This window comes from Somniosus microcephalus, chromosome 18 (genome assembly GCF_052327205.1).
Source record: "Somniosus microcephalus isolate GS21.2 chromosome 18, FLI_Smic_1.0, whole genome shotgun sequence".
Lineage (NCBI taxonomy): Eukaryota > Metazoa > Chordata > Chondrichthyes > Squaliformes > Somniosidae > Somniosus > Somniosus microcephalus.
In genome coordinates, this window is record NC_141004.1 from 70,022,429 (window position 1) to 70,045,194 (window position 22,766).

The 22,766-nt window shown below is 46.1% G+C and overlaps 1 protein-coding gene across 10 annotated transcripts in view; it reads left to right on the top strand.

Annotated features, from left to right (window-relative positions):
• Window positions 1–22,469, top strand: part of klhl12 (kelch-like family member 12) — a 49,707-nt gene extending 27,238 nt beyond the window's left edge. For 8 of the 10 annotated variants that reach the window (XM_086011647.1, XM_086011640.1, XM_086011648.1 and 5 more), the window contains 6 exons: window positions 4,959–5,065; window positions 7,672–7,867; window positions 9,184–9,342; window positions 10,933–11,031; window positions 12,723–12,909; window positions 21,390–22,469. In XM_086011647.1, the coding sequence (XP_085867773.1) occupies window positions 4,959–5,065; window positions 7,672–7,867; window positions 9,184–9,342; window positions 10,933–11,031; window positions 12,723–12,909; window positions 21,390–21,516 (875 nt within the window). In that variant the 3' untranslated portion in view covers window positions 21,517–22,469. Of the gene's footprint in view, window positions 1–4,958; window positions 5,066–7,671; window positions 7,868–9,183; window positions 9,343–10,932; window positions 11,032–12,722; window positions 12,910–14,967; window positions 15,142–21,389 lie in introns of all 10 variants that reach the window. The other 2 variants (XR_015081742.1, XM_086011649.1) reach the window with 2 other exon arrangements.
• Window positions 22,470–22,766: the final 297 nt, after the last annotated feature.

Below are 22,766 nucleotides of genomic sequence, written 5' to 3' on the forward strand. Positions count from 1 at the left end.
GATGAGATGACAGTCTCCTCTCTCTTGACTGTGAATGTCCTAAATGAAATGACTTTGTAGTCTCAAACCAGTTCCTAGTGCACACAGACCCAAGGCACTCAAAGCTACCTAAAGGTCAGCACTGGATCCCAAATTGAGAAGTAAATCGGAGAGGTCTCGAGGGCACCTGGCGTGACAAATGGAAATATCACATAGGTGCTTGTTTTGAGGTTGCGATTAATGCATGATGTTGGGACAATGTAGAGGAAGCTTTACTCAATATTTAAATTCATGCTGTACCTAAACAATACTTGATCATAACAGGTGCAAAATATGGAAAGATATTCTTCTCTAGCACAGACAAAACTACAATGGCAGGGTGTTAACAAACTGTTCAACTGAAATGCCTTGGCTGCACGGTCTATTTACTCGTCTAGAGAAGTAAAGATCTTTCATTTATGTTTCTCAAAGGCGTCAGGGGCCTGTAGGACAAAAAGAAATCCAGGTCAGCTGAAATAGCCACTGTTTATTTACTATGCAGATTGGTTCACATTTAGTCAGTAGGATATTTGAGCCAATCAAAAACATTTTGCATTGGGAAAAGCTACCAACCACCAATGAGCACACATCAAAACAGTCCAGTCAAATCACACCAGTTTTTTTCAGACTGTTTTCAGCTTAAAAAAAAACTCCCTCTTTTCATTTTATAACTTAAAAATAACACTTGTATAACAAAACTACACAATTCTTAAATAAATTGCTAAGCTTAAAATCAATCATTTAATGATGGTCGACATGCCTGCAAGAAACCCCTCTGCTCAGGCCTGTTCTTCATCACTTTGACCTGGAGCTTGAGAGTCCCCTCTTTAATCTGGGGTTCTGAGACTAATCTGAGCATCACCTACTACTGGTGTGAATGAGATCAGTCAGCTCAACGCAGACTGGGCCTCGTTCCCAGGACTTCCAGCCATGGCCTGGCGGTGGGGGGGGCGGAGGGACCTGGGGCTTGAGTTATGCCCAGTCCCAGAGTTGAAAATTTCACTTAGGCCTTGTGTCCTAGAAAATTCCAGTTGTTGCAGTTAGAAAATTCTGTGCAAGAGAGATGCATCATAGGAGTTAGTATAAGATAAACCATCAAAAATAGAAATGTAATGTTTTTCTTGCCATTAAATAAAAATTCAGAGTGAAAACGTGTGTGTGCATATTTTTTGCACTTCGATGCTCTGAGTCAGTCAGGCCAGAGCAGGGTGAACGATCCAAGGTGCTGGTCATTGAAGACTGTACAGTGGGGCTGAACCTCCTTGGCCCAGTGGCATACACCAATGACCGCTGCAGCAAGAACTACAACTCCACCTGTGATGTGAGGAGGAGATTAAATATCTTTTACATTCATCAGAGGCTTTGAGGGGAGTGGAGAGAGACAGGGTTAAACAAAAAGATGCACTTGTATATTAAACAGATACTGCAATGAGGACTGTTCATCACCTTGGAGTCCTGTTTGACTCTGTGCTGAGCTGAGCTTCAGACCCCATGTCTTATACATTGTAAAGTCTGCATACTTTGAACTTAGCAACATTGTCCCCCTCCCCACCCCCCATCACAGCTCTTCGACCACTGAAACCCTCTACATGTCTTTATCACCTCCAAATTCAACTATTCCAATGCGCCTTGCTTTCTTCCTCACATCCTCCTCTCAATAAACTCCAGCTTGTCCAAAGCGCTCCTGCACATATCCTGCCCCCCTCGCCCATTATCCCTGTCCTCACTGACCTACATTTGTTTCCTGTTCCCCAGTGTCTCGGATTTAAAATTTCTATTCTTCATCTTTAAATCCTTCCATGGCCTTGCCCCTCCCCAATCTCCACAACCTCCTCCAGCCCTAAATCCCCCTCCGCCCCTCAACAATCTGTTCCTCCAACTCTGGCCTGTTGTGTCTCCCACCGCCATTTGGCGGCAGATCTTTTAACCCTTGGGTCCTACTCACCCATAACCCCTACAAAATACCTTCAAAACCCACCTCTGCAAGATTTCGGTCACTCCTTTGGCTCTGTGTTCGTTTTCCATAAGCCTATATATGAGGTGCTTTGGATGTTCTTTATATAAATAGTTGTTGATGTGGGATAATCTTTGCGCCTTTGTGTTTACAGCATGTATTCGGCCGTCTGTCACACAGAGGCTGTATTCTGAGATGTAGTGGGATTTGAAATACTACGCAGTAGCAAGTTTCCAATGAGCAAGAGGATTGTTTGCTCTGCAGCATGCTATTTCCCATATATTTCAACCCATGTCGAGCCTTTTTAAATTAACAGTCAGGAAATCGTGCGCAAGGAGCACCTGAAATACCGCCGTGCACGTTCAGTGTGAATATGTCCCCGAGCTAATTAGTTTCCGATCATGGGGAGCGCAGGATTCTGTATGGAAGTTACCTTTTCCAGTTTCCATATGTGTGACAAATATTGGGAAGAAGGCCAACTCGAAAGGCTGGATTATTCCGGGTGAATGCTGCTATTGGTTCTTTACCAATGGGTTCAGTGTGAGGGTATTAATTTGACAGAATAGCCTCCAGGCACACTTTGATGTTTCCTGTTAGTGCTATATAATGTACGCATTTACACTGACATTATACTTGGATTCCGTTTCTTTCAAGAGTTCTTTGAAAAATAAATGTTCTGTTTGTTCCATGGATTCCTCGCGTTCTACTTCATAGTATTGAAGCTTGGAATTTTACTCATGTCATCGTTACACTTTGGGCCTTCTACTTTTCTTACTCTAGATTCCACACTGTAGATCACTCACATTGGTGAGTACCAGCTCCCTGTTCCTTTGAGATTGTCTTCATTATCCTTGATGGTCATTTTCAGTAACACACCCAGGATAACAGAATAATCTTGTTAATTGCTTTTAATTATTCAGTGTCTCCAAAGGCTCTCTTCCCCCATTTTTGATGAACAATAGAGAATTTTAAGTTTGAAGCATTGTGCAAATTTATCGAACCGAAGATGAACAAATGAATAGGATATGGTATATGCTGTATGAGATGTGTGCTTGGTGCGATAAACCCTTCCCCACGCTGACAAACCAGGATCCTGTTGGTATTCCAATATCCCACCATCTCCCACCTCTGCACTGATGCTAAGCCCAGTATCTTTCCACTCTCCAGTGTTATCGTACTTGGTGGCATAACCTTTAGCCCTTGGGTCTTCCTCTGGAATTCTCTCCCTAAACCCTTCCAAAATACCTTCAAAACCCATCTCCAAGATTTCGGTCACTTCTGTGAGCTATGGGAAGATTTGCTTGTAATAATATAATACTGTAGCAGCTGCAACCATGCTCGGTTTTGTGTGTTGTCTCTCTGTCACACTCCAGTGTCCTGGTGTATACCCAAATTCCCCCGCCCTTTCCCCGTAGCCCTGCAAATTTCTTTCCTTCAGATATTTATCCAACTCCCTTTTGAAAGCCACGATTGAGTCTGCCTCCACCACCCTCTCAGGCAGTGCATTCCAGATCCTAACCACTCGCTGCGTAAAAAAGTTTTTTCTTACGTCGCCTTTGGTTCTTTTGCCAATCACCTTAAATCTGTGCCCTCTGGTTCCCAATGGGAACGGTTTCTCTTTAGCTACCCTGTGTCCAGACCCCTCAGGATTTTGAACACTTCTATCAAATCTCCACTCAATCTTCTCTGCTCCAAGGAGAACAATCCCAGCTTCCAGTCTATCCACATAACTGAAGTCCCTCATTCCTGGAATCATTCTCGTAAATCTTTTCTGCACCTTCTCGAAGGCCTTCACATCCTTCCTAAAGTGCGATGCCCAGAATTGGACACAATACTCCAGTTGGGGCCGAACCAGTGTTTTATACAGGTTCATCATAATTTCTACACTTTTGTACTCTATACCTCTATTTATGAAGCCAAAGATCCCGAAAGCCTTTTTAACTGCTTTCTCAACCTGCCCTGCCACCTTCAATGATTTGTGCACACATACCCCCAGGTCTCTCTCTTCGTGCACCCCCTTCAGGATTGTACCATTTAGTTTATATGTCCTCGCCTCATTCTTTCTACCAAAATGTATCACTTCACACTTTTCTGCATTAAATTTCATCTGCCACGTGTCCGCCCTTTTCACCAGCCTGTCTATGTCTTCCTGAAGTCTATCACTATCCTCCTCACTGTTCACTATACTTCCAAGTTTTGTGTCATCTGCAAATTTTGAAATTGTGCCCTGTACACCCACATCCAAGTCATTGATATACATCTAGAAAAGCAGTGGTCTTAGAACTGACCCCTGGGGAACCCCACTGTGTACCTTCCTCCAGTCCGAAAAACAACCGTTCACCACTACTCTCTGTTTCCGGTCACTTAGCCAATTCTGTATCCATGCTGCCACTGGTCCTTTTATTCCATGGGCTCCAACTTTGTTGGCCAGCCTATTATGTGGCACTTTGTCGAATGCCTTTTGGAAATCCATGTACATGTCAACCGCATTACCCACCAGCAATGCCACAGGAAATCAGCTGTTTTTTTTTAACAATTTGGTGTTAAGGATTTCTAGCTTGGTCCTGTGAGAAAGGGGAAGCAACTGCTTTTTGTAACAAAATGTAGAACCTTTTAAAATAAAATATATGAATCCAATTTTGCTGTTCAACACAGTGAGTTCCATATACACAGTATAGGATACAGAGAGGACTCCTACAGGAAGAGACAGGACTGGGTGTCTTCTGTCTTACCAGCTCGGTCCTTGCATTTTGGAATCTCCTCATTCCCCACCCCCGCCCCCCAAGAAATATTTGTGATCATTTTGAATTGGTTCTCTACATTACAACAGTGATTACACTTCAAAAAAGTACTTCATTGGCTGTAAAGTACTTTGGGACGTCCTGAGGTTGTGAAGGGTGCTATATAAATGCAAGTCGTCTTTTCATGGTGATGAGGGGAGTGCTGAATTCACAGATTCTGACTGTAACCTTGTTTATTTCTGTAGGAGCCAATGAAGTGTTGTTAGTGATTGGAGGGTTTGGGAGCCAGCAGTCCCCTATTGACATTGTGGAGAAGTACAACCCCAAGTCTCAGGAGTGGAGCTTCCTGCCTGTGAGTAGTTGTTTGATCCTGTGGCCTGCCCCTTCCCAGCATCAGCTGTGAATTACTTTCCCTTGCATGACGAGGATTTGATTTACACCACCAGGAATTTGTTGGACGGGATATTGAGAAAACCCATCTACTGCCGATCCTCTTCCAATGCTGACGTGAGAATCATAGAAACTTATGGCACAGAAGGAGGCCATTCGGCCCGTCATATCTATCAGCCGAAAAAGAGCCATCCATTCTAATCCCACTTTCCAGCTCTTGGTCCGTAGCCTTGCAGGTTACGGCACTTCAAGTGCATATCCAAGTACGTTTTCATGTGATGAGGGTTCCTGCCTCTACCACCCTTTCAGGCAGTGAGTTCCAGACCCCCACCACCCTCTGGGTGTAAACGTTTCACCTCAACTCCCCTCTAATCCTTCTACCAATTACTTTAAATCTATGCCCCCTGGTTATTGACCTCTCTGCTAAGGGAAATAGATCCTTCCTATCCATTTTATGTAGGCCCTTCATAATTTTAGACAGCTCAATTAAATCGTCCCTCAGCCTCCTCTGTTCCAAAGAAAACAACCCCAGCCTATCCAATCTTTCCTCATAGCTAAAATTCTTCAGCCCAGGCAACATCCTCGTAAATCTCCTCTGTACCTCTCTAGTGCAATCACATCTTTCCTGTAATGTGGTGACCAGAACTGCACGCAGTACTCTAGCTGAGGTAAATCTCCTCTGCACCTCTCTAGTACAATCACATCTTTCCTGTAATGTGGTGACCAGAACTACACGCAGAATTCTAGCTGTGGCCTAACTAGTGTTTTATACAGTTCAAGCATAACCTCTCCGTTCTTACACTCTATGCCTTGGCTAATAAAGTAAAGTATACCGTATGCATTCTTAACCACCTTATCTACCTGTCCTGCCACCTTCAGGGATCTGTGGACATGCACTCCAAGGTCCCTCTGTTCCTCACTTCTCAGTGTCCTACCATTTATAGTGTATTCCCTTGCCTTGTTAGCCCTCCCCAAATGCATTACCTCACACTACTCTGGATTAAATTCCATTTGCCACTTTTCTGCCCACCTGACCAGTCCACTGATATCTTACTGCAGTCTACAGCTTGCTTCCTCACGATCAACCACAGGGACAATTTTTGTATCATCTGCAAACTTCTTAATCATGCCCCCTATGTTGAAGTCTAAATCATTGATATGTACCACGAACAGCAGGGGACCTAGTACTGAGCCCTGCGGAGCCCCACTGGAAACAGCCTTCCAGTCAGCTCTCCACTAAAAGTTTACAGGAGCAGCCCCTAAATAATAACTTTTAATAACTGCTGTAGGTTGTGATTAAAAACCCAACTGGTTCATTAATGTCCTTTAGGGAAGGAAACCCGCCGTCCTTGGCCAGTGTGGCCTATGTGACTCCAGTTCCGCACCAACATGGTTGACTCTTAACTTCCCCCTGAAGTGGCCTAGCCAAGCTACTCAGTTGTATCAAGCCGCTCGAGGAAGCCCACCACCACCTTCTCAGGGTAACTAGGGATCGGCAACAAAATATAGATTGACAATCCAGTGCAGTACTGAGGGAGTGCTGCACTGTCGGAGATGCTGTCTTTGGAGGAGGCATTAAATTGAGGCCCCATTTGCCTTCTCAGGCAGATGTAAAAGATCCCATGGTACTATTTTGAAAAAGAGCAGAGGAGTTCTCCTCTTGGCCAATATTTATCCCTCAGCCTACACCAGTAAACCAGATTATCTGGTCATTATCGCATTGCTATTTGTGGGACCTTGCTGTGCGCAAATTGGCTGCCACATTTTCCTACATTACAACAGCGACTATACTTCAAAAGTACTTCATTGGCTGTAAAGCGCTTTGGGTGTCTTGAGGTGATGGGCACTATATAGATGCAAATTCCTCTCCTCTTCCCTTCCTCCCACTGTCCCTCCCTCCCAGTCTCAATCCAGTCCCAAGTCGGCGTGCACCTACAACACGATACTTTCCCTAATTTGGCGCAACTTTGCAATCTCCACTGGTGCCGTTCTGAGGTTGGGGCAGAGTAGAAGGATAGCTTTTCTTTGTATCTGGCCGTGACGTACCTGACTTGGGCGTGCTTGACGCTGATACTGGGTGTCTGAAATGGGAAGAGATCCATTCTCTTCCAGCCCTAACATCCCACCCCTTGATGTGTACAAAAAAGGCTTAAACCAGTGAATATTTTATTACGACTGTCTATATTGCTGTCTTGTTCTCAGCCAACAATACAATCAAGCCATACTCTGTACTTTGTGGTTTGCAATCCCCTTCCCTAGTTGCTGACTTTTTGAGTAGCTGAAATTCAAATCGGTCACATTTTCTGACCACACACAATTTTTACACCTAAAGAGCAACAGAAAAACCTGGAGCTGCTGGAAATCTGAAACAAACACGAAAAATGCTGGGGAAGAAAGAGCAGGTCAGTCAGCATCTGGGGAGAGAAGAGGCGTTCGACCTTTCGAAGAAGGGTACGAGACAGAAATGTCTGACTGTCTGTCTGTTCTGTGCACAGATGCTGACCGACCTGCCACCCGTTTGCAGTGTTTTCTGCTCCTGCTTTACCTGGTCCGCTCCTTCTCCCGTAGAGCATCACCCGGAAGCGCAGGTACGTGGCCACGGTGTCGTTGAACGATCGGATTTACGTGATCGGAGGATACGATGGACGCTCCCGACTCAGCTCGGTAGAATGCCTGGACTACACGTCTGATGAAGATGGTGTCTGGTACTCGGTGGCCCCGATGAACGTGCGCCGAGGCCTGGCTGGTGCCACGATGCTCGGAGGTGAGAGGCCAACTTCGTCGTTGTCCTGGAAATGGAGTGAAAATTGGCAATGACTCGCAAACTTCAGCCTCAGTTAAAAAGCTCACCGAACGTATTAACAAGGTGACTGAGGTGGAAGATTGTGCAATAACTAGCGCACTGTGGGGAAGGGATGAAGAGGGTGAGCTGAAAGGTCAAAGGTCTGTGATGGGAGCAATCTCCACCTGAGCTATGTCGAAATTAGGTTTCACCATCCGGAATCGAGTCGGTGGGATCACTGAGATTCAATAAAATAGTGAGAAAAGGAAAATAAATCCCATCTTAGAGATTCTGATGGCTAACGTGTACAGGAAATCCATTTGTACTGACTGGTTCCTGCACTATACTGTATTCTCGTGTCATCCACTATACTGGAAGGAACTGGTCTTGTACACCAGGTCATCCTAGTACAGCTAAGAGAAAGAGGAGAGTCTGCCTCAGATTCTTTCCTTGTCCTTATTGCTAAAATTACTCCCGTAAGTGAGCCCTTGTTCTCTGTACAATGGACAATAATTGTCTTTCTACATCCTGGTAAAACCCACTTACAGAACACCATACCATCAATATTTACAAATCTGTTGTCTTGGCACCTGATCCCGTGCTTTCATGAATCTCTTCCTGGCTCCCCACTGTGGCTGACGCGCGATCCACTTTCCCAATCTGCAAGCCCAGCGTGTGAGCTGCAGTGACATGCGAAGCATTGGTGACAAATATGCCTGACAGCTCCATAGAGCACTAGTGGCTAACAGTAGCTTTCTATCCCCTCAGCCATGGCTCGCGTGGCTTGAAAGAAAGGAATCAACATCCTGCCTTCCAACTGGGAAGAAAAGCCCCTCAGCAGAGGGCAGGCTGCAGTGGGTCCTCGCCCATGTCCAGAGAATCAAATTATCGCACGGGCTGGAGTTCCAGTCTCGGATTGGAATAGACAGGGACCGCTTCCGCTCTTTCCCCCCCCCCCCCACCCCCACCCTCCATGCTCGGTCTCACCCGTGCACCTCTCCCCGACCACCCCCCCCCCCCCACAAACTCGGTCTTGTCCCCATCTCCCACACTCGGTCTCGCCCCCCTCCCCGACTCTGTCTGTCTTCTGCTCTCCCGCCTCCGCCCCCCTGTGCCCTCCTTACCCCGCCCCTGCAGTCCCACGCTCCTGCCCCCCTCGCCCTCCCTCCCCCGCCTCTGCGCTCCCGCCCCCCCAGCTCTCCCTCCCCCGCTTTAGAATCTTTACTCAGTAGTGTGCGTCAGTGCATCCTTCCTCTGTTGCTAACGCTGCTGTCTGTCTGTTTTGTTTCTATTTTCAGATATGATCTATGTGGCTGGTGGATTTGATGGGAGCAGGCGACATACTAGTATGGAGCGGTATGACCCAAATATTGATCAGTGGAGCATGCTGGGGGACATGCAGACGGCACGAGAGGGGGCTGGCCTTGTTGTGGCCAATGGAGTCATCTACTGTCTTGGTAGGTAGACGTCCTTAGCTGTGCTTCCCTTGGGGTGGGGTTGCATTAATCATCCCTGTTCTCTAAAGAGCGCATTGCTTGTTAAAGATATGTAACTAAAATTGTTCACGAAGCGACCATCAGCCATGTGTGAGCCTTAATGCTGAGTGTTGTCCAGCTATCCAACCACTGATGTCCTCACCCGACTGTCACATGCAATGTTCCCTTGTTGCGCAGCTCTCTGGACCTCCCACACAGCCAGCTCGCATGCTTTTCAGTGTGAAAACCCACGCATGCACGGTATTTCGAATGGGCCACGCAGTAACGGGAACATTGGTCACATGCAGGGGTTGTATTATTTTCTTCCTTTGTTTTAGTTGGACCCAGGGCACTGAGGCTAATTATCGTGCTCCTGCTACTGCGCGGACTGAGACCAACTAACTCACCGCTGACTGAGGACTGAACCGCGCACCTGCCTGCTCACCCAAGCGCTGAATAAACTGGCTGAGCCATGGGCTCATGCTTTTCTAATACAGTCGCAGTTTTATTATCACAAGGTCATTACGTATGCGGAATGCCATTCGGACCATCTTAATTTATCCATCCTGAGATCCAAACGTCCTCCCAGTGCAGCATCCATTGTTGCTTAAGTGATTCCAGGGTTTTGCCCTCCACCACTCTAATGGCAAGGTATTCCACCCATTGAGCACTATGTTTCCTTCCTATGTGTAGCACTTTACACTAAATGTCATCTGCCACTGTTCTGTCCATTTGTAAATCTTATCTCACTCATTCTGTAATGTCTGAGCTGCCTTCTCCGACTCCACTGTCCTTCCTAGTTTATCAGAACATTTGAGTTTCTGAGACCAAATTAAAGAAAAAAAGACTTGCATTTATATAGCGCCTTTCACAACCTCAGGACATCAAAGAGCGCTTTATAGCCAATGAAGTACTTTTGAAGTGTAGTCACTGATGTAATATAGGAAATGCAGCAGCCAATTTGTACATAGCAAGATCCCACAAACAGCAATGAGATAATGACCAGATAATATGTTTTTAGGTGTTGGTTGAGGGATAAGTATTGGCCAGGACACTGGGGAGGACTCCCTTGTTCTTCTTCGAAATAGTGCCATGGGATCTTTTATGTCCACCTGAGAGGGCAGACGGGGCCTCAGTTTAGTGTCTCATCCGAAAGACGGCAGTGCAGCGCTCCCTCAGTACTGCACTGGAGTGCCTGCCTAGATTTTGTGCTCAAGCCTCTGAAGTGGGACTTGAACCTACAGCCTTCTGACACAGGCGAGAGTGCTACCCAGTGAGCCACGGCTGACACCTTAATGTAAATTAGAAACAGTAGTGGTCCCAGCATCGAACCCTGATGCCTCCCACTCACTTTGCTCGCTGTCCCCTATTAGTTATTTGCTCACAGTGGCTCATGTGCTTCTTCTGTAAAATCATTTAGCTTCTGTGTCTCCTTTAAATATTAGATTTCCAAATCCTTTTCCTCTATCCCTTTAGCTGCCTGTATTCTAAATGATTATGTGCTTACTTAAGATTGCAGTCTGCATACTGAGCCAGTCACCGGGTGTTGCAATCTTCTTGATCTTGTTCCAGGTGGCTATGATGGGATTAATATCCTGAGCTCTGTGGAGAGGTATGACCCACACACTGGACACTGGACACATGTCACACCAATGGCTACCAAGCGCTCAGGTAAGTCAGAATGTGCAGGTGCACTGCGCTCAAAGACTTGGTGTAACTATGGCGAACTGTTTAATAATGTGTTTTGCCTCTTGAAGGTCTCTGCACAGCTATCTCCCATTCTGTCCTTTCCTTCGGGGTGCAGTTAGCGATCACGATTGAGTTGCAAAGATATTGTCCTTTTAAAAGTTTTGTGCAGTGCCCCTGTCCCAGTGCAAATTAATGCCAGCACTTTACCACAATCCTCAGCTAAGTTTCTTGGGTTTTTCTCCCCTTCTCTCCAGAAGGCCTTTGACTTGTGCTGTAGGTATAGTTTCACAGGCACAGAAACCCCCCGGCATTGTTCACATGTCCGCCTCGATGGTGAGAATTAGTTGGCTATTAGACTGCAGAGGGCATCGCCGCTGTTCTCTTCTGATTTACGTGCACTGAGACATTACACTCTGGCCCCTTCTGCTTTCTAAGGTAGATGTAAAAGATTCCATGACACTATTTTGAAGAAGAGCAGGGGAGTTCTCTGCCGTATCCTGGCCAATATTTATCTCAATCAACATCACTAAAAAACAGATTATCTGGTCATTATCACATTGCTGTTTGTGGGAGCTTGCTGTGTGCAAATTGACTGCCGTGTTTCCTACATTACAACAGTGACTACACGTCAATAGGTACTACACGTGAAAGGCGCTATATAAATGCAAGTCTCCTATTTTTTTCTTTCGAGGAGAGGTCACTGGATAGTGATCAAAAGGGGGAGCTCTGTCTAATTAAACACTTACTATTCAAAAGTAGGTGAACATATTTCTCTTTCGCACACTGTTGTTTTTATGGTGGCTCTGTGAGATTGCTAGGTTAATCTCATTTTGACCCTGGTTGAGACTGCCCAAGATCATCTCATTAAGGACCCTTGCATACGGTAGGATTCAACCCAGTTCCCAGAGGAAGAATATGTCAACCTATTGCAGCCCACTAATCTTGCCAAATAGCAGTTTCCAAACCTGTATTATCTCTATTAGTACAGTTGAAAGTGCGAAGAGTATGGGTGTGATTATTGACCATTTACTGAAAGTCACCAGTTGGATAACCAGGCTAAACGTAGGGGAACAAATCCTATGGACTTCGATGGCTATATCAAAACAAGTTACTCGCTCCACCATTGGCGGCTGTGCTTTCAGCTGCCTTGGCCACGCAAGACTTTGTGAGGTTACCCCCTCTCCCCACAGTAATAGATAAGTGATACAGACTCCCAGCTAAAACAGCTAACGCTGTGTCAGTTAACACAGTGAATGAATATCTGGTTAGGAATGAGGGAAACCAGGAGCAGTCCAGATGGAGAGGATTAAATGGGACATGATGATTCCTTACCACTGGGATAACGCAAGCATTGTATCTAGGATGGCAGCCAATTGAGGATGAACAGTATAAATAGAATCTGTACTTTCGTTGATTGACCTTTGGGAGGAGCAGGGAGAGACTTTGCAGAACTTTTCTTCAGGAAATAAAATGGGTAGGGTAGAGTGGGTTGCACATGGTCTGTAGAATGGTTTTCTGAGCCTCGTGGTCTTTTCTGAATATCCTGATTTCTTGTATTCTGAGCTGAACTCTTTTACTGTTAAGAGGAGCTGCGCTGAGCCTTTCTCCATTAAACAGAACTGAAGTGGGATGTGTTTCAACATATTTTACATCTTCTCTTCACTCTTACACAGGAGCTGGGGTGGCTCTGCTGAACGATCATATTTATGTGGTTGGCGGCTTTGATGGGACCGCCCACCTTGCCTCAGTAGAAGCTTATAACATTCGCACAGACTCGTGGGTAACAATAACTAACATGACAACGCCTCGGTGCTACGTGGGAGCAGCGGTGCTTCGTGGGAGGTTATATGCCATCGCTGGGTACGTCAGATTGCAAGCAAGGCATTGCATCTTTTATATAGTCTACTTTATTTACCAGTCACTGACTCATGCCCAATGTCCTGCAGGGTGTAATTAATACATTGAATAAATATACTGAATTGCACTAAATAGCTTAGAATGAGGACATTAGCCGAGGTTTCTCACTTCTGTGCTCGACAGCTCACGGTTCTCCGCCCATTCAATTTAACAGGCAGAAAATGGTAGCCGGGGAATCATCGGCCTTTGTATCAACCTAAGAGTACATCTGTCTTACTCCAATTTTGGCCTCTTGTGCATCCCCCACTCCCTTCACCCCACCATTGGCGGCTGTGCCATCATGTTCAAATCCCTTCGTGATCTCATCTCTCCCTATCTCTGTAACCTTCTCAGCCCTACAACCCTCCAAGAACTCTGCGTTCCTCCAATTCTGGTCTCTTGTCTATCCTCCACTCCCTTCACCCCACCATTGGCGGCCGAGCCTTCAGCTGTCGATACCCTACACGCTGGAATTCCCTCCCTAAACCCCTCTGCCTCTCCACCCCTCCTTTAAGACAGTCCTTAAAACCTACCTCTATGACCAAGCCTTTGGTCACCTGTCCTTTGGCTCGGTGTTAATGTTTGTCTGATTACGCTCCTGTAAGGCGCCTTGGGACATTTTACTACATTAAAGATGCTATATAAAGGCAAGTGTTGCCGTTGTTGGAAATGCAACCACTAGGGTGTGCCCAGCAGTGGCCTGGGTTGGCTCAATCTAACATTTACTTCGCTCCAGGGACGAGCTTGATACAGAAGTATTATGTGAGGCAATTCTAAAAAATATATAGATTTATTAAAGAACCGACATGTAATTTACAGTTGGTGATTCAATCGCAACATTAACAGTTCCAAAAAGAGAGAGCTTTACAATCTTATATCAGAGATCCTTATTCTCAAATCTTAACTTCGCTACAGTTTTACAGTTCTTAGTCTTATTCAGAATATCCACCAAAATCAAATACAGTACCGTTGATCCCCGAGGTACAAAGAGTTGTAGACTTAGAGCCGCCTCTGAAGACTGAGAATCGCTTTGCCCCTTTACAGCGAATCTATTATCCCATTTGAAAGTTCAATATTTATACCCTTTTTCAGTGGTATTTCCTTTCAAGTTTTCTGCTGATGTAAGCTAATTATCTCTAATCATTTTTCTGCTGACCCCTGCTATTCTTACAGTCACCTCAGCTGTTAGCAATACAGACTCGTGTCTCCTCTAGGTGTTCCAAGCTTACCATAAAACACAGTGTAACAGCAGGTGCGTTTCATTTGATGACATTTTTACTAAGGCCTTCTGTTTGTGCCTTTTTACGAAGTGTAAATTAGAACACCTCAACCAGGATGTACCCTTGTCTGCTCCCAAAGATTCAGACTGTCGGGAACCTTTAACCTTCTATTTCAATAAGGTTATTGATTCAGTGTCAACAACTATCTTATCTCTATAGTCAGAATTCTACCACAGCTTTAGATTGTTGAGGCTTCCAGATTACCAAACCCAGAGTGTCATGTTTTAATCAGGCCAGAATTCTTTCATAGAATGGTGTATTTTTCTGAATAGGTTATATGGCTCATTCCTTCACAGTTAAAAGTCCATTTCAGCCCATTGTAAACTGCACATTATCAGCAATCATCAGAATGGACAGACTGCAAATAGTAAATGTCTATTACTTCTTCAAATGCATATACTGAACGCTTTTCCATTTCTCATGTTTTTCCTAATCAAAGGAAAACTCCAAATTAAACTTCTATTTAATACACAGAATGCTTCTGCATTATCTGTTTCCTATCAGTAACCAACTAACGGCTATACATTCCTGTTTACACTGAGAGTCGTAACTCACAAGGCACCGTCTTACTCGATGGGTCTTAGAGTTGAGCACAACTGAAGTGACAATTGGACCACGGCCGCAGTAATGCTGCCCAAGCCAGTTGTGAAGCTGGTAATGATGTACATCACAAGTCGGAAGCAGTAAAACCTGCTAACATTGCAGTGTATTCACGGGCCGTTAATGGTTGTGTTTAACCTAGTTAAAGACACCGGAAAATCAGCGACCGAGTCAGCTCTTAAAGACAGCCCTTCTGCATTTTACAAAGAAGACATTGCAGTTTGCGTTGAGGTTATTGTCTGTGGGAGTGCGCCTCGTTGTCCGTTTAAGACTTGTTGCCTGCTCCAGTAGGCATCATCTTCATCTCATGAAACAGGTTGGTAATGAAACCATGAGAGGCAAATCACATCACATAGCCGGAGACATCATTGATTAACGCTGGTAGTTTTTACACTAACGGAGAAAATGTAATTCAGTTGTATCCCTGAGATTGTGGTTGTTGCCTATACATGATAGCTTCAAAATGTTTGTTATTTTGCAGTATAAGTACTAAATAACAAATAATTCAACATTGCGGTATCTGACTGGACCATGTACTGAAAGGAGAATCATAACTATTTCCTTTGCCTTTTTCTAAAAAATCTTGTGCAATCATGTGAAACGATGACATAACATGACCATATAAATTCTGGGTAATTATTCTGCGTGACTTGCTGCCGTATCACTGAAGGGCTACCATTCGAAGAATAGCATGAAGTCAGGAATGCTTTTATTTAAGACCTAAAACTTACTATCTTTGCGCAAACATTTTATAACACCGTGCATCATTGAAGCTCAACGTAGAATTCCATACATCGATACAGCAGAACACCGCCAGCCTATGTTTAACAGTGCAGTGCCAAACTACTCTTTACTGTTACAGTTACCGGTGCTCGGCTAGTTGCAGTTACCGGTGCTCGGCTAGTTGCAGTTACCGGTGCTCGGCTAGTTGCAGTTACCGGTGCTCGGCTAGTTGCAGTTACCGGTGCTCGGCTAGTTGCAGTTACCGGTGCTCGGCTAGTTGCAGTTACCGGTGCTCGGCTAGTTGCAGTTACCGGTGCTCGGCTAGTTGCAGTTACCGGTGCTCGGCTAGTTGCAGTTACCGGTGCTCGGCTAGTTGCAGATACCGGTGCTCGGCTAGTTGCAGTTACTGGTTCCGAACTAAATATTTGGAAGACCGAAGCCGTTGTCTTTGGTCCCCGCCACAAACTCCGTTCCCTAGCATCTGGCTCCATCCCTCTCCCTAGCGCCTGTCTGAGGCTGAACCAGACTATTCGCAACCTTGGTGTCGTGTTTGACCCCAAGATGAGCTTCTGACCGATTTTAATCGCTCTGTCATTGGCGGCTGTGCCTTCAGCTGCCGAGTTCCTAAGCTCTGGAATTCCCGCCTTGAACCTCTCTGCCCCTCCACCTCTGTTTCCTCCTTAAAACCTACCCCTCTGACAAGCTTTTGGTCATCTGCCCTAATATCTCCTTATGTGGCTCAATGTCAAATTTTGTTTGATAACGCTCCCGTGAAGCGCCTTGGAACTTTTACAACATTAAAGATGCTATATAAATGCAAGTTGTTGCTAGTTGCAGTTACTGGTGCTTGGCTAGTTACGGTTGCTGGTGCTCAGCTAATTACAGTTGCTGGTGCTCGGCTAGTTACAGCACCAGCAGCCAACTCCTGTATTCATTTCAAAGCTCAGTGCAACGTGTCACAACCTGTAAATACATCTGATGCTCGTGCACAATTTGAATGCTTGCGTTCTGTGGAAAGTAAATTGCAATCATACTGTGATAGCTTAAATATCAGAAGGTTTAGTTAATATCAGAAATCCTGTTGTAATATGCTGATGCAATCATTCACAATACACTGGAACTAGGTTTCCAGAGCCCATCAATTCTTCCTTCTCATGTTAAGATGAGCTTGACATTCTGGTAACTATCATAGAATGATACAGCATAGGAGGAGGCCATTCGGACCATTGTGCCCGTACCGACACTTTGGTAGAGCTATGCAATTAGTCCCACTCCCCTGCTCTTTCCCCATAGCTCTAAGTTTTTTCCCTTCAAGTATTTATCCAATTTCCTTTTGAAATTTACCATTGAATCTGCTTCCACTGCCCTTTCAGGCACTGCAATCCTGATCACAACAACTTGCAGCGTAGACTTTTTTTTTTTGCTCATGTCGCCCTCTGGTTCTTTTGCCAATCACCTTAAATCTGTGTCCTCTAGTTACCAACCCTTAATAACATAAGAGATAGGAGCAGGAGTAGGCCATATGGCCCCTCGAGCCTGCTCCGCCATTCAGTAAGATCATGGTGGATCTTCGACCTCAACTCCGCTTTCCTGCCCAATCCCTTGATTCCCCATGAGTCCAAAAATCTATCTATCTCCGCCTTGAATACACTCTAACTGAGCATTCACAGCCCTCGGGCAGAGAATTCCAAAGATTCACAACCCTCTGAGTGAAGAAATTCCTCCTCATCTCAGTCTTAAATGTCCGATCCCTTATCCTGAGACTGTGCCCCCTAGTTCTAGACTTTACAGCCAGGGGAAACAACCTCTCAGCATCTACCCTGTCAATCCCCTTCAGAATCTTATGTTTCAGTGAGATCACCTCAGATTCTTCTAAACTCCAGAGAGTATCGGCCCAATCTACTCAAATCTCTCCTCATAGGACAGCCCTCTCATCCCAGGGATCAATCTAATCAACCTTAAAGGCAAAAGGAGATGGTAATGGGACAAGTTAAGAAACAAAAGATGACTCTCAATGAGGTGTAATTGGGAATGGCAGAATCAACAGCTGCCATGTGAGAGGGGAAAAAAAGAGAAAAAAGAATTAAAAAAAAAAAAGGGACTGAGGTTATGGTGTGAAATTGTTGAACTCGAGCCCAGGAGGCTGTAAAGTGCCTAATCGAAAGATGAGGTGCTGTTCCTCGAGCTTACGTTGAGCTTCGTTGGAACAGTGCAAGAGGCCGAGGACGGTGAGATCAGAGTGGGAGTGGAGCGGAGAATTAAAGTGACAGGCGACCAGAAGCTCGGGGTCACGCTTGCGGACTGAATGGAGGTGTTGCGCAAAGTGGTCACCCAATCTGCTATTGGTCTCCTCAATGTAGAGACCACATCATGAGCAGTGAATACAGTATACTAAATTGCAAGTACCACCAGTAAATCGCTGTTTCACCTGGGAGGAATGTTTGGGGCCCAGGACAGTGGGAAGGGAGGAGGTAAAAGGGCAGGTGTTGCATCTCCTGCACTTGCACGCAAAGGTGCTGTGGGAAGGGGAAGGGGTGTTGGGGGTGATAGAGGAGTGGTCCCTTCGGAATGCTGAAAGGGGAGGGGGGGGAAGATGTGTTTGGTGGTGGGATCACGCTGGAGATGGCGGAGGATGATCCGTTGAATGTGGAGGCTGGTAGGGTGAAAGGTGAGGACAAGGGAAACCTTATCATGGTTCTGGGAGGGAGGGGAAGCGGTGACAGCAGAAGTGCGGGAAATAGAACGGACACGGTCAAGGGCCGTTTCAACCACGGTAGCGGAGAATCCTCGGTTGGGAAAAAAGGAAGACATATCGGAAGCACTTGTGGCATCATCAGAGCAGATGCGGCGGAGACGGAGAAACTGGGAGAATGGAATAAAGCCCTTACAGGTAGCTGGGTGGGAGGAAGTGTAGTCCAGGTAGCTTGAATGTTTGTCAATAGCCTATTCCCAGAAATGGAGACAGAGAAGTTGAGGAAGGGAAGAGTCGGAGATGGACCATGTGCAGGTGAGGGAAAGGGTGGAAATTGGAAGCAAAGTGAATGAAATTTTCTAGTTCAGGGCAAGAGCAGGAAACAGCACCGATACAGTCAGTGTACTGGAAAAAGAGGTGAGGGAGGGGACCTGAGTAGGACTGGAACAAAGAATGTTCCACATATCTCACGGAATGGCAGGCATAGCTAGGACCCCTGTTGGGTTCCCATAGCAACACCTTTAATTTGGAGGAAGTGAGTGGAGTCAAAGGAGAAGTTGTTCAATGTGAGAACAAGTTCAGCCAGGTGGAGGAGGGTGGTGGTGGATGGGGACTGGTTGGGTCTCTGTTCAAGGAAGAAGCGGAGCGCCATCAGGCCCTCCTGGTGGGGGATGGAGGTGTAGATGGATTGGACGTCCATAGTGAAAAGGAGATGGTTGGGGCCAGGAAACAGTAAACTGTTAAAGTGGCAGAGGGCGTCAGAAGCGTCGCGAATGTAGGTGGGAAGAGACTGGACAAGGGGGGAAAAAAAGAGTAGAGATAGGAAGAGATAAGTTCCGTGGGGCAAGAACAGGGTGAAACGGTGTGTCTACCAGGGCAGTCCTGTTTGTGGATCTTGGGAAGGAGGTAGAAGCGGGCTGTGCGAGGTTGGGGAACTATGAGGTTGGTGGCCGTGGAGGGAAGATCTTCAGAGGAGATGAGGTCAGTGACAGTCTTGGAAATGATGGCTTGATGTTCGGTGGTGGGGTCACAGTCCAGGGGGAGGTGTCGGAGAGTTGGTGTTCAGCCTCCGCTAGGTAGAGGTCAGTTCGCCAAACAACAACAGCGCCACTCTTGTCAGCAGGTTTAATGATAATGTTGGGGTTGGATCTGAGAGAATGGAGTGCTGCAAGTTCAGAGGGAGGTAGGTTGGAGTGAGTGAGGGGAGCAGAAGAAATTGAGACAGCCGATGTCACGCCAGCAGCAGTGAAAAGATCTAGAGAGGTTAAGAGGCCAGAGGGAGTGGTCCAGGTAGAACGAGAATTCTGAAAGCGGGAGAAAGGGTCAGCTGCGCGGGAGGGAAGACTCCTGGCCAAAGAAGTGGACATGGAGACGAAGGCGACGGAAAAAGAGCTCAGCGTCGTGCCAAGCTCATTGAGGTAGGGGCTTAAGGCGATGAAGCTCAGGCCTTTGGTGAGGACTGATCGTTCAGGGTCAGAGAGGATAGTGAAAACATGGCAGGGGGTGAGATTGGAAGAAGGGATGGAGTCAGAGGAAAGTGATGGGGAAGAAGGTCCAAGAGCAGCACGGTGGCATAGTGGTTAGCACTGTTGCCTCACAGCGCCAGGGACCCGGGTTCGAATCCGGCCTCGGGTGACTGTCTGTGTGGAGTTTGCACATTCTCCCCGTGTTTGCGTGGGTTTTCTCCGGGTGCTCCGGTTTCCTCCCACAGTCCAAAGATGTGCGGGTTAGGTTGATTGGCTATGATAAAAATTGACCCTTAGTGTTAGGGGGATTAAATACGTGGGGTTACGGGGATAGGGTGGGATATGTGTTGGTGTAGGGGTTCCGGGGATTGGGAGGGATATGTGTCGGTGCAGGCTCGATGGGCTGAAATGGCCTCTATCTGTACTGTGAGGCTTCTGTGATTTCTGAGAGTTGTTGAAGCTTACGATCCTTGACACCTGAAAGGAAGAAAAATGTTTTTTGTTTAAGCTTCGGATGAGGTGAAGCTTTGAGATAGTGAGTCAGTGGTGCTGAAGAGAGAGGTCGAGAGTGTGCATGTGTGCGTTGAGTGTGGATCTCAGGATGCGGCGAGAACAGTGGTTCAAGGAATGCTGAATATCTCGGCGATATCTGTAATCCTGGGTGGATCCAAAACATGGGTGGAAGTTCAGTTGGAATCCACGTGGAATAAGTCGGAGTTGGAGACAGTTGCTGAGGAAAGAGATGTGGCTGTGAAAGCGAGTTTTGGTAGATACCTGATCAAACACAAGAAGTGAAACAAAGCAATGTAGATGAACAAGGTAAAAGAGACAAATGGAAATCCCGTTGGAGAGAAGAGCAGAACTTCTTCAAGGTGGGCATTCCTAGAAGTGGCAGTGAACCAGCAGAGTGCCATTGCCTTCGGCCCAAGCCACAAACTCTTCCCTAGTGACCAAGTCCATCCCCCTCCTGGTCATTGCCTTGGACTGAACCAGACCGTTCACAACCTATTCGACCCCGAGCTGATCTTCTGACCCCATATCTGCACCACAAAGACAGCCTACTTCCACCTCCGTAGTATTGCCCATCCCTGCCCCTACTTCAACCCATCTGCTACTGGAACCCTCATCCATGTCTTTGTCACCTCCAGACTCGACTATTACAATACTCTCTTGGCCAGCCTCTCATCCTCTGTAAATTTCAGATCATCCAAAACTCTGCTGCCTGTATCCTATCCCGCACCAAGTCCCGTTCACCCAACTCTTTTAAGCAAGCTTTTGGTCACCACTCCTAATATCTCCTCCTTTGGCTTGGTGTCTGTTTTTGATTACACCTCTGTGAAGCTCCTTGGGATGTTTTCTACAGTAAAGGTGCTGTATAAATGGAAGTTGCTGTTTGCTGCGAACTACCAGTCCAAGACACCAGCATCGCAGTCTGCCAGTTGCTGTCGGCAGCAGTTCTTGGCTTGGCTTTCCACCAAACGGCTACTTGGGAAAGTACTTGACTCACAGTCTGGGCTACCCTACCCGCCCAGCCTTGTGGAAAGAACTGAAACTCAAGCCAGTCTCTCTCTAAGGTCGGAGTGGCCCTACAGGAAGTTCTAGCTGTAGGATCACTTTCCTTTGTCAGAGAAAGTCCTGTTATTTAGAAGTGGATCTCTCAGCTCTCTGCTTTTTTATTGACAGATACGACGGGAATTCGTTGCTGAGCAGCATTGAGTGCTACGACCCCATCATCGACAGCTGGGATGTGGTAACTTCAATGGGAACTCAACGCTGCGATGCCGGGGTGTGCGTGCTCCGGGAGAAGTGAAGAACTGACCAGGAGCGAGAGGAGCAGCCGAGAAGGGAGTCTGGAGTAAGACCCGAGAGTCTTGGCAATGCTTCAACTTTGCCTTCAGCTGTGATGTTTGTGTCTCTTTTTCTTTCAAGTGCAATATTTGAACCTAAATGTAAATCATTTAGTAAATAAGCAGCAATTTGCACAGAAACAGTTGAAGTTCTGCAGCCAAGAACCTGGATTAAATGAAATAGACATTTGGAAAACTTTGAGACAGTCGATCGATGAGAATTTCTTCTTGGTTTGAATTCCAGATCAGTCCCCAATAAAGAGGGGATACGGAGAGCAGTGTGGCCAGGAATGTCCTGTGTTTACTGCTTGTATAAATGTGAAGAGTGACTGTCTGACGTACCATACATCATCCTGCCACTGCCAATCACTGGCCAACCTGAACTTTTCAAAGGACTTAACATTAAAGTGTTGTGATTGGGCTCATCTAATGTATTGGTACCAGAACACTAAAGGCCAGTATGCTTTAATGTGTTACACTCCATTCAGCACCTCGACTTGCTCCTGATATTAGTAACAGACCAGTAACTAACAACCTAATGTTGTACAGCTCAAAATGTTTTCTGCAAACACCAGCCAAGACTGACAGGGTTCAAATTTGTAACTAATCCTAGTGACAGCACTGACATGGAAGCATTGTTTTTAGTGTGTTAGTGATTCAGCTATGGGGAGCACTGTCCAGCGTGCATATTTCCAGCACTGCGTAACAGCATCTTATTTTATAAAGTGACTTTCCACAGTTCTGTGTACTGATAAAGCAAACTAATACGCCCTCTCCAGTGACTAATAAAATACCCTTTCTGCCACAAGTTGTCTTAACAGCAATTTGTACCTATGAGGAAAAAATAGACTGGAAATGAAGGAATTTGTTAACTACTTTATTGTTTGCTATTATAAAGATGTTGGTACAAAATGTACATTTTTCCCATTCTCTTTAATGTGCTGTGGCTGTATATCAGGTGCAAGCACTTTTCCTCTTGTGTGAGCATGTTACCTCCCTTCACACTACGTAGCCACTTGCTCGATGTCCCTCCGCATTTTGTTATTTTCCCCAATTCCCCTTTGAGGCACTGCTGACAGAGCGAGATGACAGACTCTGCCCACACTTCTGTGCCTGTGCTCAAGGACAATGCAGTCCTTCCTGGTTCCAGTCCTTGATGTACAGCAGTCTCGGAGAGAACCATAAAACACAGTCCTTGCAACAACACCCCTGT